Source organism: Numida meleagris, chromosome 27 (genome assembly GCF_002078875.1).
Source record: "Numida meleagris isolate 19003 breed g44 Domestic line chromosome 27, NumMel1.0, whole genome shotgun sequence".
Lineage (NCBI taxonomy): Eukaryota > Metazoa > Chordata > Aves > Galliformes > Numididae > Numida > Numida meleagris.
In genome coordinates this window covers 186,148-201,353 of record NC_034435.1, presented here as the reverse complement: position 1 = coordinate 201,353, position 15,206 = coordinate 186,148, and the positions used below count along the sequence as shown (strand labels likewise).

Sequence of the window (15,206 nt, the reverse complement as noted above, 5' to 3'; positions counted from 1 at the left end):
CCTGAAGCATTCATGATAAATGTAGATACAAACATCCCCTCAAATGAATGCCAGATTTGATGAAGCCTCTGCAGAGAAACCAACCCTACCCCCCTAACCCCAAGCGCCTGCTGAAATCCACCCCAGGCACAGAGGAATGCCAAGTCTGTGCCCAAATGTATACACTGCTTACAGCATTCCTTGCATTCCTCTGTGATTGCTAACATCTGGACCCTCATTCCAGAAACTTTTGTTTCTCCAGCACCTTCCTCTCAGCAAAGCACTGGAGAGGTCTGCAGAGCAGCGCTCACATAGGCCTCAATGCTGAGCACTTTCTGGGGACATCTGCAGGGCTGAAGGACAACATGGCACTCTGGGATCAGACACAGGGAATTTCCTTCTTTGTGTCATGCTCTGAATGTGGTTTTAGGGTTCGAGAGGGCTAGGTCTCTGGCCTTCAGACAGATGCCTGCAAGTCACTTTATTAACAATAGCATGCCTATAGATGGGCAATAATGGAAAATAAGTTTCTAAGTTGTCTCCAGCAATTGCCATTAGACTTAAAAGACACTAAAAATCCCACTAAATTCTGTATCTTGCACAGAGCCCTAGAGAAAAAAAAAATAACAGCATTCTTAAAACACTGTGCCTCTAGCTGCACACAAAGATCATAGAATCATAGAATTACAGCATGTCTGGAGTTGGAAGGGACCTCACAGCCCCCTCAGCCCCACTCCTGCTATGGGTTGGGTGCTCCCACCAGCTCAGGCTGCCCAGAGCCTATCCATAGCCTGGAGCACCTCCAGGGATGGGGCACCCACAACTCTGGGCAGTGCTGGGGCCTCACTGCCCTCTGAGTGAAGAATTTCTGCCTGACATCCAACATAATCTCTTCTCTTCTAGTTTAAAGCCATTCCTCCTTGTCCTATCACTATCAGACTGCAGAAAAGTCAGCCTTCCTCCCATTTATAAGCTCCCTATCTCAAGTACTGGAAGGCCACAACAAGCACAGGCCTCACTGGCTCCTCTGGATGAACAACAGTACTTCACATCCTCATCCTTTTGGCTCCTCCTGTGAGGGACTCAGATGATTTTGTCTGCTTTTTATCTGCTGCTTAGGAGGTATTGCAGTTCAAGACTCAGCGTAAGCTACTCTTTCAAACAGTCTTACACAAACTCACACAAGTGTGGTTACAGGGCTTGTTGGACGTCTCCATCCAGCCTCCATACAGCCAAGATGGCTGTGACTTTGTCTGGCTGACGGTTGAAATCGCCCAAGGAAGGCAATCTCCCACAAGTTTGGTGACCTGTCCAAGCACTGCACCACCCTCTAGTGTAAAAAAACTTCTAACTGTACAGTCTGAACAACCCAAGCTGCAATTTGTGGCCAGCAAGCTTTGTAATGTTGGCTGCCACCACCAAGAAGAGTTTGACTCCACTGCCTCTGCAGATCCCAGAAACTACAGATCCCTCTGATTCCTCCTCTTAGACTAAATCAGCTCAGTTCCATCAGCTTCACTTTTGAGGACACATGCTCCAGCCCACTGCTGATCTATCCCCATTTTCTTTACATCCTTCTTGAAATAGCAGCCCAGATGCAATTTTCCAGCCATAGCCCTACTAGCAGCTAACAGAGAGAATAACACGCATAGCGATTAGAAAGATCAACACAATGGAAAAGGCGTTACAAAAGAGGTGGAAGGACCAGCACAACAGAAAGGTGCTACAAAAGAAGGGAAGTAGATCACTCACCCCTATCAGAAGATTCCAGGTTTGCAGTGAAAAGCTTCCACCAAGGAAAGATCTCCAGAAAGAGATCCTTCCTCACGGGCATTCAACCCTTCAATGAGGCCTAAGAGGGGTAGAGGCAGGCTCCAGCCCTTCCAGATGCACAGGTGAATTGCCTTCACCAATGCTCCCAGGGCTGACTGGGTCTTTCGTCCAGGTGCTCCATCAGTGGTTCAGGCTGTGACTCAGCAGTTCCCATACAACACCTAACTTTGACTTTTTCATCATCATCTCCTTTGTCTAGATTGGGGTGTGACTGGTTTTACACACTGCCACAGTGACTACTGACTCCTATTCAGCCTGCTATCTACCATAACTCCCAGATCCATTTCAACCATACAACATCGTGGGAAAAGGAGCACAGAGGAACAGTAAGCCTACACCAGTGAATATACAAGGCCATTAGCAATCAGGGGAAATGGCTTTAAAATGGAAGAGGGCAGATTTAGACTAGGTATTAGGAAGAAATTCCTTACTGTGAGGGTGGTGAGACACTGGAACAGGTTGCCCAGAGAGGTTGTGGATGCCCCCACCCTGGAATCATTCAAGGCCAGGCTGGATGGGGCTGTAAGCAACCTGGTCTAGAGGGAGGTGTCCCTGCCTATAGCAGTGGGGCTGGAACCAGATGATCTTAAAGGTCCCTTCCAACCCAAACCATTCTATGATTCTACGGTTGTATTATTCAGACTCAAACAGGAGGAGTGCCTTCTGTGCAGAGCCATATGCCGTAGAGTAACGGAGCATTTGCACACAGAATCTCATCTTGAATATGTTCTGAAAGAATTACCAGAGGGTTATGGGAATTGCCTTCTGGATATTTGACTGTCACTCTTCAGAGTCCTCCATAGTTTGTTTCTGTGCAGTATTTTTCAAAAACCTCAGCCACATAAGCTCCTCCCCGAGCTTTTCAGGTTTTTGTCCTGAAAGTCTGAGAGGAGAGAAAAAGGCAGAAAAAGTGGCAATGGAATTTCTGCATTCCCAACTCTGCCAGCACGTTAACTTCACGTCCCTGCAGTTCACTAAAAGCATTGGGCAACTCTCCCTGACATTCAAATCAGAGCCTAAGCAAAGCATGAATGAATTTAACATTGGAAAAAGTAATTGTTTGGTAAACAAAAGCAGTGACAGATTTAATTCCACTTCAAGAAGCAGTCAGGAGTGGATGGACTCTTTGGCAGTAGTGCTGCTATTTGCTGCTGTGAAATTCAGTTTCTGAGCTTTATCCTGTATGATTTCTCATAACAAAGAAGCATAAATCAAAAGAAATGATTTTGTAAATACTGCCCAATTCAGTTTAGGACCTGGTTGCCTACTGTGATGGCAAAATTTTTATGAAATCACATAAATGCTCCAGAGGGAGGAGAATCACCACCACTGTTTTCTTACCTCCAGCTGAGCCACAGTTGGGAGAGAGTTGTCCATTGGAGCACGTACACATGTTTGGCCGTGAACAAAATCCATCACCACAAGAATTCCTGCAAATTGCTGGAGGAAAAGGAGGAGACAGTGATTAGCGCAACATGCTAGTGTGTTACTCACAGGCACAGTTTTGGCTGCCAAAAGGGTGTGAATTCACCTTGTATGAAGAACAACATGGGGAGAAATCTGGGGCACATCTTGAGAATGCCAGTGTGGGCAGAATGGCAGAGAAGAATCCACTCATTCACAGGGCACGAGTTCCTTCCAGGCTGCCCAGAGCAGCTGGGATGCCCCATCCGTGGAGGTGCCCAAGGCCAGGCTGGCAACCAGCTCATGGCAAGGGGTCTGAACTGAATGGACTCCATGGTCCCTTCCAACCCTGCCTATGACTCTACGATTCCTAGAGATGTCTTCCTTTCATCATACACTGCGGTTGGCTCTGTTAACGTATTTTCACCGCAGAAGAAAATGTGGAACCTTTCCCTGCTAAAATGTGTGCTAAAATGTTTCTCACCAGAGACAAGTGACATTCACAGCGAGATGGGTTTCTTTAAAATTTTGGTGTTCCCATGAAGCATTCTGCAGTCCATCACTCGGCTCTGAGCTAGCAGACTGTTACTGAGATGCAGCTCCAGTTGAATGAAAGCTGAACCTGAGTCAGTGAGAGATGGATTAGCAGGATGCCTTCATGTCATCCTTTCTTGCCTGGGACCCCTGCTAATCTGTTCCCCTTCCTGTGCCATGGGAGCCAAGAGCATTGCTGACAGCTGATATTGTTCCACCTGTGTAAGCACAGATTTTATTAGAGTCCCGTGAAACTCATCTCTGTGTGTTTTATAAATACAATTACAAGGTAGAGTTCCCTGAGGACCTCCAGCCCAGATGGCATGTTTTACAGCTATGAGAAAAGTCAGCAGACAACCCTGAATGCTGCTAGCCCTGCATGTCACTGAACAGCTCCTTAACCCTTCGCTTCAGTCAGAATTAAACTGAAGCCCCGTGCACTTCATGGGGTGTTTGTTCTCTGCAGGGTGGATTTCCTAAGGTGATGAGGATTTTGTGAGTTTGCTTGTCTTTTCCCATGGGTAGAGGAGAGTATGCAGAACTCTGTATCTCACCATCCTATCTTACCATCACCAAGGGTGAAGTCAAATGCATTTAACTCTTGAGTCATTACTTACTTCTGATTTTCAGTGTGTGCAAGGACATATAAACTGATCCCACACCACTCTAGATGCACTAGACACCATTTCTTCTAAGAGGAGAAGATTTGCAGCTCTGGGCTCAGTTTTGTGCATTTGAGGTCCCAGACAACTGCTTACTAGGAAACACGAGGCATTTCTCACTAAGATGACTGAGTTTTAAGTTCTGAAGGTGAAATAACTTGTGAAACATGCATTATTTCAGAGATACCACCAGAGGAGCCTATTGTTTTCCTCAGCTTGAAATCTCCCACTGTCCATTATTTTTAGGAAGTTTTGCAGAAGGGCATTCCAAATGTGCTCTAATGCAGAAGATTCTTTCAGAAAGCTAAAATCTGGGGAGATCCAAGCATCTCCTAGTGTTTTCTGCTATTTGGTATGACCACGATATGGTTAATATCTGCAGGACACCATTCACTTACAGTATGTGCTTGCCATGCTTCAGTACGGAGCATGATCAAACACAGGCACAACTACTCCTGTTGTTTCCAATAAGAATCTAATTTATTTATCCCTGAAATGACTTTCACTCCCCATGGGAGCATCCTCCAAAAGGCAGACTCCTTCATCTCCCTATAGCTTATGCTTTAACCTGCAGAAGTGAGAATCATCAGTCACAGGTCCTAACCCCTTAAAGGATGGTATAGGTGTGTATCAGCACTTGAGAGTGTAATAATGCTCTATTCCAAAGAAGACAACTACCTGCTGAAACAGAGGTGTGATCTACATGAATCAGCATTCTGCTTTAGAAACTGACCTCTGAAAGAAAGATGCGAATTCCTGCTTGTGGACACTTTCACATGATAATGTGCTTACAATGGCAGCATCTAGCTCTTGTCCTAGCAGCCAAATTATTTCATCTAAATAAAGACTCTAAAATTACTTTCTCAGGAGTCGCTAAAATTGCTCCTATGAGCAAACACGCAAGCTGTATGTACAAGGAACAGCAGCAACCTGGCAGAAGATAAAAGGCCACGCGCTAAATGGGACCAATTGCACCAACCCTCCTTCAAACAAGAGTAGTAGAGACGTCAACACCCAAGAATCACTGTTGCTATCCCAGCGGATTATGAAATATCTTGTAATCTGCTGAAGCATGAGATGTGTTTTCCTTCCCACATGGCAGTGAGTTCCCCTGGTGCCCTTAACAGGAAAACTGATACTCACGGACAATGCACTGGTTCCCTCCAGGCAGCGTTTTCCAGCCAGGGCAGCAGTAGGAGTGGAACCTTGAGCCACAGACATTGGGTCTGAAAATTAAAAACAATTTTTTCCTCTGTTTCTGAACAGTGCCATTGGATATACAGTACATATTATTGCTGCATGAGAACAGTTGAATAGTCTCTTAAATGTCATTTTTCTGCCAAAATCCACTCCCTTACTCCAAGCTTAAATAAGCCTTACTTAATTCCCACCAAATGGAGTCACCATACGATATATTAATAACTGACTTCTGACCTCCCCATTCAGAAAGCCCCAGTTAGCCACACATTTGTGCAAAGGGGACTGAGGGCACACATGACATCATTTCAGCTATGATGCACTGTGTCAGGGCCATGGAGCTCAAAACTCAAGGTGCACAGAAAGAGTTCTTACAGACTGGCTTTCTGTTCATCTGATGAGTTGCACAAAATGTACAGCTGTCACTGCCCTGTGTCATGAACAGTGACGTCTAGTTTGTGGATCAATGCCCAAGTGCCACGACAGAGTTCTTCCACGATTCACTGGGGAGACTGACTTGCCTGGAACAGATCTGGACGTTTCTCACAGCAACAGGGAGAGCAAGTCTGGCCCCATACTGGTCCTCTGAGGGAAGGGTCACAAAAGATCTGAAACCTAAACCACTTCTTTTCCTGGGATCCAACACAGGTAGTCTATGTCTGATTGGGGACAGCATCTGTGGTGTGGACAGGATGTGTGGATTTGGGGATTGCCAGGATCTTGGAGCAGAATCAGCATGCCAGGTGCCAGGTGAGGATCTGTGCTAAGCTGACCAGGAAAGCAGCAACCCAAGGTCCCGCTGGGAGCTAAGGCCATGAAGGACTCCAGAGGGGGATACTGAGTAAGAGCGTGGCTAAGTAGAACAGGTAGGAATGCATGCCATGTTAAAAGCATTTGGAGGCCAGAGGAGAGATCTGTGGTACTGCCACAGGTGTGACCAGTTCTAACCCTATACCACAGGTATGGATCAAATGCCTCCTCCAAACTGAGGGGCACAAAGGAGACTGCAGGTGCTGCCTGAAGTCCATCAGGCTGGCAGGAGAGGGCAGGCCCAAAGGATGGTAGCTACCTATGTGGCTAAGCATCTCCATACCTAGCAGCACATTGAGTAAATGTCCTTACGCATCTTTTTTTCTGCAGACTGCTCATGGTGGAGTGGTTTGTTTGCAGCAGCCATAATAGCTGAAACCAGAACCATTCTGGCAACTCCAGGCTGTCAGACTATTCAAAATCAGAATCCCAAATGCCCAGCGTGAACCTTGTAGGATGACATGGAGAAGTGAAGAACTGAGGCACAGCCACGTCTACTCTCATAAGCCAGAGCATGCAAGTAGGTTCTTAGGTCAGGAATGGGGCCATAGCCACAAAGTTAGACACAGACAGTTGGAGACCTGCATTTTCACATGGGAACAGAGAATCCTAGATATCAGACAACCCCAGAAACCAGGCAAGTGAAAACTTGATAATCTGAACAGAGCAAGGGCATATGTTCCTTGTGCATATAACTCATCAGTGCTGCATATGCTCAGTGGACAAAGTCCTGCTCTTCCATTCTGAGTGGCAAACTTATGTGCATTCAAAACTGCCAACCAGACAAGCTGACCATAGCTTTCTTCATCTTCAAATGTTTTTTGACAGTTTCAACAATGTCACACTTCAAAGAAGTCAAGAAACCCAAGTTTCTTGGGTCCAAGCATATACTTCAGCTTGGTATTTACACCATGCTGTGCCATGTTGCACATCCACAAATGAACTAACAGACTTACCCAGAAAGTTTCCCTAAAGAAAACATGAAATGCACAAACTCATGTGATGTCCATACTCTGTGACTTCGCCAAGTGTGGAGTCATTAGAATGCAGCTCCTTGCAGAGATGCAAGGTCTCTAATAAAGGACCAAACAGTTGGGGGAAGGCAGAAGAGAGGTAGGTATAGACAGAAGGTTGACTATGGCCAGCAATCTTCCAGCCTCTTGTGTAACCCCTGAGGGATCACATCACTCAGACAGGCTTGAGAATTTGAACTAAAATCACTAGTGAAAGATACACTTTGGCAGAACACCAGTAAGAAGTAATCCTCTCCGTTAAAGCTGCTTTATTCGGGATCTGAGTTCATCTAGCTTCTACTTTCAGCTACAGGATCTTGTTATGTATTTCACTGCTGGATTGAGAAACCCTTTATTAACAAAGTCTCTCCCACTCATAGACCTAAGCAGGCTCTAACAACACCTTGGTCTGTTTATTAGGACCTACTGCCCCAGATTTATGTTGTTTGGTATTCATCATACTATCCTCATTCTAATTTTTATTAATCAAGCTTCATGTCAACCAATTCAGTAAGCTAGCTTGGGGGTGGTGATTGACATTTAGTAACTATCATCATCACTGAACAGAGATGGTGGTTATACTGAATCAGATTGGGCAGCTTCTGCTATGCAGTTTGGAATGCTTCTAAAACACCAAAGTTTGTACATCAGGAAACACTTCATCACTGTGACAGTGACAGAGCATTGGAGCAAGCTGACCACAGTCTCCATCCTTGGAGATCTTCAGAAGCCACCCAGACATAGTCCTGGGTACCCTGCTCTGCGTGTCCCTTTTTGAGCAAGGGTTGTATCAGAGGACCTCCAGAGATCCATTCCAACCTCAACTGTTCTGTGATCCCGTGTCCACTGTAATCCATTTCATTGTGAAACAAACACTTTTTCAACGACTATGTATGTATCTCATCTACTGGTAGAAATATCTGTAGCTAAGCTGTGCCTCAGCACAGGAGCAAACATATGGATGTGGCAGAGTGGAGCAACAACAATATCTGATTTTTAAAAACTACAAAGCATTGGTTGCTTTATTTCTTTTATTTTTATTCTGGAAACAAGTCAATTCACCTCAGCGAGACCAGCGAGTTCATTTAATTTTACAGAGAACAGTCTCTTCTCATTTTCCTGGTGCTCTGTAACACAGCTCTGTGCTGCTGGTCTGTGTTGCTCTAGATAGCAGCAGTGAGGAAATCACACCTGAGAACAAATCCTAGTTTGCCCTTTTTCAGAGTGTCGGTTGAGAGCTGCCTTCAGCCTGGACACGGTCCTTTCCAGTACTTTTCATGAGATTAGTACTTTAAGATGAAATCCAGAACATTAAAAGCCAGGAAAAAAAATGCTTTCATTGCTCATGTTTCATTGTTATAGCAAAACGCACAACTGAACCCCCCCTCCTATCAAAACCAAAATGCTGTCAAACTCCTATGTGGTTTGTATATGCTTTGGATACATTTAGAAGAAAAAAGTGACCTTTATAGATAAAAGGATTTCAAGATCTAAAATAACAATCTGAGCATCTGCTTCCACTTCCCATGGAGGCCAGAGTACCCCACACGCCAATATGTTCTTTGAAGTGACTCAGTGAAAAAGCACAGAAAAAATGAAATACCAAGCACAGCTTTCAGGAAAAAATTAGCAGCTTAGAATCACCAGTCACCTTGCAGGAACAACTCTAAGCGAACAATGTCTCTATAGCTGTTTCTGAACACGTTAAGCATCTCAAGCAACATTAGTCTCTAGATAGATCTGGTTTGTTCTCATAAAGAAAAGGAAGGCCAGGCTGTTGGTGTGTATTATACCGCTTGCACAGCATGACCAAGCTGAGTACAGACGTCTGTGATGTTTTCCTCGTACCAAATCACCGCTGAGAAATGTTACACATTGCTCCTGATGTGAATTTAGATGGCAAACTGGACTCTGGTATTCTTCCACCAGCAAAGAAATTGCGTAAGACAGGTATAGTCTCAGCATCCCTTCACTCCTTCAGAACAGCATCCCAAACACTGCCTGTGGCCTTGCAGACGTTGTTATGACTGTGAGTGTCTATACCTTCCTCTCATGCCATGAAATGCTTACTGCAGAACTTGTCTTGCTTGCCCTTCCTCAAATCCTGAGGTCTCTATTACAGTATGTGTGCCATCACCCTATGTTTTCCCGAACTTGCCTTTGTTTTTTCCTGGAAGTTTTGCTTGAGCGGTTGGGATTTTTGAAGATTTTCTTCCTCTGGTTTCCATTCCCAAGGTTCTGCAGTGGGGAGGCAGAGGCTGCTGGGATGGCTGTGCACTCTGAGCACAATGGCCAATCTCAGTAGCACCCTGCAGGGTCCATCTGCCAGGTTCCAGTCTGTATTCTGGCAAGAACTTGCAGTGGTTTGAGGCAACAGATTCATGGCTGGGAGAGGCTAGTGGGTTCCAGAATACTCAGAACAAGCCACCCAGGCATACACGAGTTTTCCACCTTCAGCATGACTGCAGGAGATACTGAGAAAGAGAAAACATGCAGTAATCATGAAGCATGCACGAAACATGCATGCATAAAACACACAATAAACATAAAGAAGACAGCAGATACGTAGCAGTCATACACTGGATACAAAACAGGACATAGCAGAAACACAGCGCGTGCACAGTAGTCACAGTGAAGATGTGCAGTGCATACCTAGCAAATGTACAGCAGAAGCAGAGCAGACAGAAAACAGGGACATGGCAGAAGCGCAGCACATGTGCAGGACATAACCAGCAGATGTGCAGCAGACATGCAGCCGATACATGGCAGATGCGTAGCAGAAATGCTGCAGGTGTACCTTTCTGAGTGTAAGAAATAGAATGCTCTCCAAAGGGAAAAAGCAACTGGGCAGAGTTTACAAGAATGACAAAACAGCCAATTTGGATTGAGAATAAACTCCCAAAACCCCTCTATGAGCATCTCCATCAACGATCTGAACAAAAAGACAGAGTCCACTCTCAGCAAGTTTGCTGATGGTACAAAGCTGGGGGGAGTGGCTGACACAGTAGAAAGCTGTGCTGGCGTTCAGTGAGGCTGGGCAGGATGGAGAGAAGCAGACAGGAACCCAATGAGCTTCAACAAGAGTAAGTGCAGGTAGGGTCCTGCTCCTGTGGAGGAATAACCACATGCATCAGTACAGGCTGGGGGCTGCCCTGCTGGAAGGGAGCTCTGTGGAGAAGGAACTGGGTGTCCTGGTGGCCAACAGGTGACCATGAGCCAGCAATGTGCCCTGGTGGCCAAGAAGGCCAGTGGGACCCCGGGCTGCATTGCTCAGTGTGGCCAGCAGGGCGAAGGAGGTGCTGCTCCCCTCTGCTCTGCCCTGGGAAGGGCACAGCTGGAGCACTGCACCCAGTGCAAGGCTCATCACTTCAAAAAAAGACAGGGAACTTTGGAGGGCCACAAAGATGATTCAGGGCACAGAGCATCTCCCATGCGAAAAAAGGCTGAGAACTGGGACTCTTCAATCTAGAGAAGACTGAGGGGGGGAATCGCATCATTGTTTATATATCTCAAGCATGGGAGTCAAGTGGATGGAGCCAGACTCTTTTCAGTGGTGTGCAGCAATAGAACAAGTGTCAACAGGCAAAAACTGAAACCCAGTTAGTTCCATACACACACATGAAATAATTTTTTTACTGTGAGAGTAATGGAGCACTGGAACGGGTTGCCTAGAGAGGTGGTGGAGTCTCCTTCTCTGGAGATATTCAAGATCCATCTGGACACTGATCTGTGCAACTTACTGTAAGGAATGTGCTTTAGTGGGGGGGCTGGACTCGATGATCTGTTGTGGTCCCTTCCAGCCCCTGCAATTCTGTGATTCTGTGATGCTTCATGTAAAAGCAATCTTAGCTTCCACTTTCCATGGTGGCCACAAGATGAGCAACACAAACATTAAATGAGTTTCTGTGCAATGGCGTGTGCTGCTTTCCTTCCCAGTTCTGGTGTTCCCAGAGCACACAGTGACCTGTGCAGAACCTGTGGCAACCGTCTACATGTGCTGCATTTGCCTGGTGCTGCCTGGAGCCTCCTTCACCAAACTCACCACTGCAAAATCAAAGTCTCTGCTATAACACTATCAAATTTGTTGTTCCATTTCGAGATGGAGAAGAAATCTGTATTTTGACTTCAAATGGGCCTACTTTTTTCCAAGAGGCTAAGCATTTGTTGCTTCTCCTGTGATGAGCAGACAAAAGAGGACCCTGAATGCAGAATCGATTCTGAAGCCATGGATTTAAGTGTCCTGCAGATGGGGGAACGTCCTGGGCTTCAATTCCTGATTGCATTAGGTTGAAAAAAGTACAAAGACAGCTAATACTGCCACTGATAATCAATTGTAAATCTGAGTAGAAGTAGACATACGTCTGTGGGTGGTATTAACTGGGAATGCAAAGTTCACCCTGAGCAGATGGTGGTTCTGTAAATCCTATGTTTCAGCCCTCAGGTCCTCAGGATACAGAAGAGATGAATGGGTGATCTTTAATGATATAGGACTCTCTATGCAATTCACAATGAGATCACATGACTCATGGCCAGACACCAAACACCGCAGTTTGACTTACATCTGAATCTGTCTGCCAGTCCCCATTTTCAACACACAGATGTGAACAGTTAGGCACAGAAGGGAGCCACTGCTCTCAGCACACTCATGAGTTTGACACCCCGGCCTCAGGTTACTTCAAGCCTACTTGAAGGTGAAAGAATATTATATAATTATTTTATCAGACAAAATACTAAGAATTTTTGGATCAAAATCAGTGAAGGAAGAAATATCTGGCATCAGCCTCATAGACTAAGACAGAAGAAAGTGGAAGTTGAATTCAATTCATCATGAGCTGTGGCAAGTACCAAATGTGCAAAGGTAGACATAAGATCACTTTCTTAAAGACAGTCAGCCAAGGATTTCATCAAGCTCTGTGTAGAGATCCTGTCAGAAGTCCTGGGCATTCTGTTACAAGGTAAGTTAAGCTACAAGTTCACAATTTTTCCTTGACGACTGAACCTTTACAAGCATATGCTAAGAAAGAAGAATTTCAAATCAAAACCTGGGGAGAATTCATTGAAATTAATGGTACCACAGAAATTGCCTGGAGGGAGAATGAAATTAGATTCCACAGCAAGACCTCAGTAAGGAGAATCATGTTTTACAGGAAAAAAAATAATCAGCAAAGCTGAAAATGCTGTTGAAAGGAACAGCAGTTATCTTGATCCTGGAAACACAAGCTGGCAATGCATGTTTTCCTCAGCAAGAGGGTATGGATAAAGAGCATCTCATTTACTTGTTCAGAAGACAGCAACCACAGTTCATGGTGAAGTGTTCCAAGTAACAAAAAGGTGAAAGCTAGAGGAAAATTCATTAAAGTTTAGTAAATTTGCCCACAACATTCTTATTATAACTGATAATTGAAACCCACAGATATTTTAGAGTCCTAAATTAAAAATGAAGAGATTTTTTTAGCTCTCCTCATTTCAGCTTTACCTCTTTGGCAGCCAGCAGTAGCAAGGGGGTCTTATCCAGACATGATGCAGTCCTGGAGAGACATAGTTATAATGCTAAGACAGTGCTAATAGCCATGTGATTTTTCCTGTGGGTATTAGAGCCATGGAGGTAACAGAGCCTGTGCAGACAAGGAAAAGGCTAAAAAGATGTTAAAGAGAATTATCCTAATGAAAATGAATATGGAATAAAGAATGATGCTAAGAAAGGACAGAGGGAAGAGCAATACTGGCCATAGTATCTTCTTTGTTCACTTTAAATAAACAATAGGATTACAGAGATAAGCATGGATTTCAATTGATGGCACCAAGTCCTGCCTGCTGGCATTGACTACAGCTGAGAACTGGGAGAGCAAGCACTGAAGCATGAGCAAGCACTGGGAGACAGTTCACACCACAAAAATGTCCACAGGCTCAGGATGCCAATCTGCTAGTGGGGAAAGAACACAAGTGGCATCGGGCTGTTCCTGTTAGCAGCCTGAGAACTACAGCCTAGAGCGCTGAATTGTTGCCTACTAGCAGAGCAAGCAGCCAAAAAGGGCTCCGTTTGCCAGTTATTGTCAGATGCCTAGTGTGACCACAGCAGAACTGAACTCATTGTTAAAGGTAGAAGATGGCAGACAGCACAGCATGTGAAGTCTGGGCTAAGAATGTTCTGCAGACTCAAATGCTAGCCAAAAACTAAGTACAGCTACCCTGAACTTCCTGCTTAACCTACATCTATGTCCTCAATGCACGTGCATGCATGCACACCTTTGCCCACTCCTTCAGCCTTAGGAGAAAGAATACCTAGCTAGTGTGAAGCCTCTGTATTCTTCAGAAGGCTCTGCACTGTCACAGAAGGATTGCTTTGTGCAATAACTGCAATGTCCTGCAAGTAGCACTTCTGCCATCAAGTAAAACCCACAGCTAATGAAGCCTTGGCTGCATGTAATGTGTGCTTTCCAGACAGCAGGCACAGCAGCCCAGGATTTGTCTCCCCTGTCGCCGGTAATCAGTGTGCCTCAGTTGCTGCTGGCTTTCAGAAGTGGTATTTCCACTCCTTAAATTAGAGGAAGACAGAAGTGAATAAAAATTGGTGGACTGCCAGGGCTGGGGTAATTCTCAGAGCTGCTCTGGTCTGCACAGGGATTGTTCCCTGCTGCTCAAACATTCTCCTTCTCGATGGCCTCATCGCCTTTCCAGGAAAACGAATGATAATTTAAACCACTGTAGATGGTTGTGTAAGACTTGTTATCTGCCCTGCACCCACTGACTACTGCATTACCGGTAACATCTCCATGGGTGCTGGATCAAACCTGACTGCCCTCCCATACCGTGGGGTACCGCAAAAATCAATGCTGCATTTCCAAAAGCACAACTGCACAGAGCTCCTGTTCAAGCTAAAATCTCCCAGGAGTACAGTTATGGTGAAATTACAGCAGAATCTGCTCTACAGGATCAACATTCTCCCACATTTAATCCTAACGCCCTTCCATGTATCTGCAGCGCTATATCCATCCACTCTGAGATGATTTAATTTGTTCTTTATCCTTTTCAGATCACGGGACCTTCACAGGAGAAAAGGACACTGATCCCTTTGTTTTATTTGCCACAGTGCTGTTCATTGCCTGGCTCACTATCATCTCTAAAAGACAGCCTTCAAAGATAGGAGACTTCAGATCTCTCCAAACAGAAGGATATGAATTTAAGATAAAGCTGAAGAGAAGTTGTTCTCCAGACTCGTAGCGTAACTGAAGAAACAAAGGCATTCAGCTTTCCAAGGTCAGACCATGAACCATTTCCCTCCTTGACACTGCCTAAAGCTCCTTCCTGCTGGGGGAAACGGATCCTCAGTGCTGTGGCAGACTCCTGAGAAGTACTTTCCAAGATATTCTCTGGTCAGTGGAAAAGAGTCTGAACTAAAATGGTCCAGCCAAGATATGCTGCGCTGAGCAATGACTTTCTGCACTTGTTTGAATCTCCTGGTGAGGACAGAGATGGCAATGCTTTACATCTCTTGCAAGTTTGGTGATTTCGGACTGAGAAGCTGCACAATTTAACTATCCAACCACAAACTTAACAATCAAGAGGTAAGAGACTTCCTTCCATGATGCTACATGGGCGGCACAGAATGTGGCCACAAGAATACAACCAGATGTAAACCCAGAGCCCTAAAGGAAGTGACTGCAGGAGGACAGGAGGTGAAGAGATGTTTTTCTAGATATTTCACAGTACACACGCATGTCCTAGCATGTACTAGCTTCACACAACAGTTACCGATATTCATTTGGCAAATGCC

The 15,206-nt window shown here is 45.2% G+C and overlaps 1 protein-coding gene across 3 annotated transcripts in view; it reads right to left on the bottom strand.

The window, feature by feature from the left end:
• Window positions 1–15,206, bottom strand: part of LOC110388750 (fibrillin-2-like) — a 128,887-nt gene that overhangs the window by 97,277 nt on the left and 16,404 nt on the right. For 2 of the 3 annotated variants that reach the window (XR_002432970.1, XM_021378308.1), the window contains exons 3-4: window positions 5,556–5,638; window positions 3,154–3,252 (exon numbers count right to left, since the gene is read on the bottom strand). Coding sequence is in view for 1 of the 3 variants with exons in the window: in XM_021378308.1 (XP_021233983.1) it covers window positions 3,154–3,252; window positions 5,556–5,638 (182 nt within the window). In the remaining 2 variants the exon portion in view is untranslated. Of the gene's footprint in view, window positions 1–2,554; window positions 2,696–3,153; window positions 3,253–5,555; window positions 5,639–15,206 lie in introns of those variants that run through there. The other variant, XM_021378309.1, reaches the window with a different exon arrangement.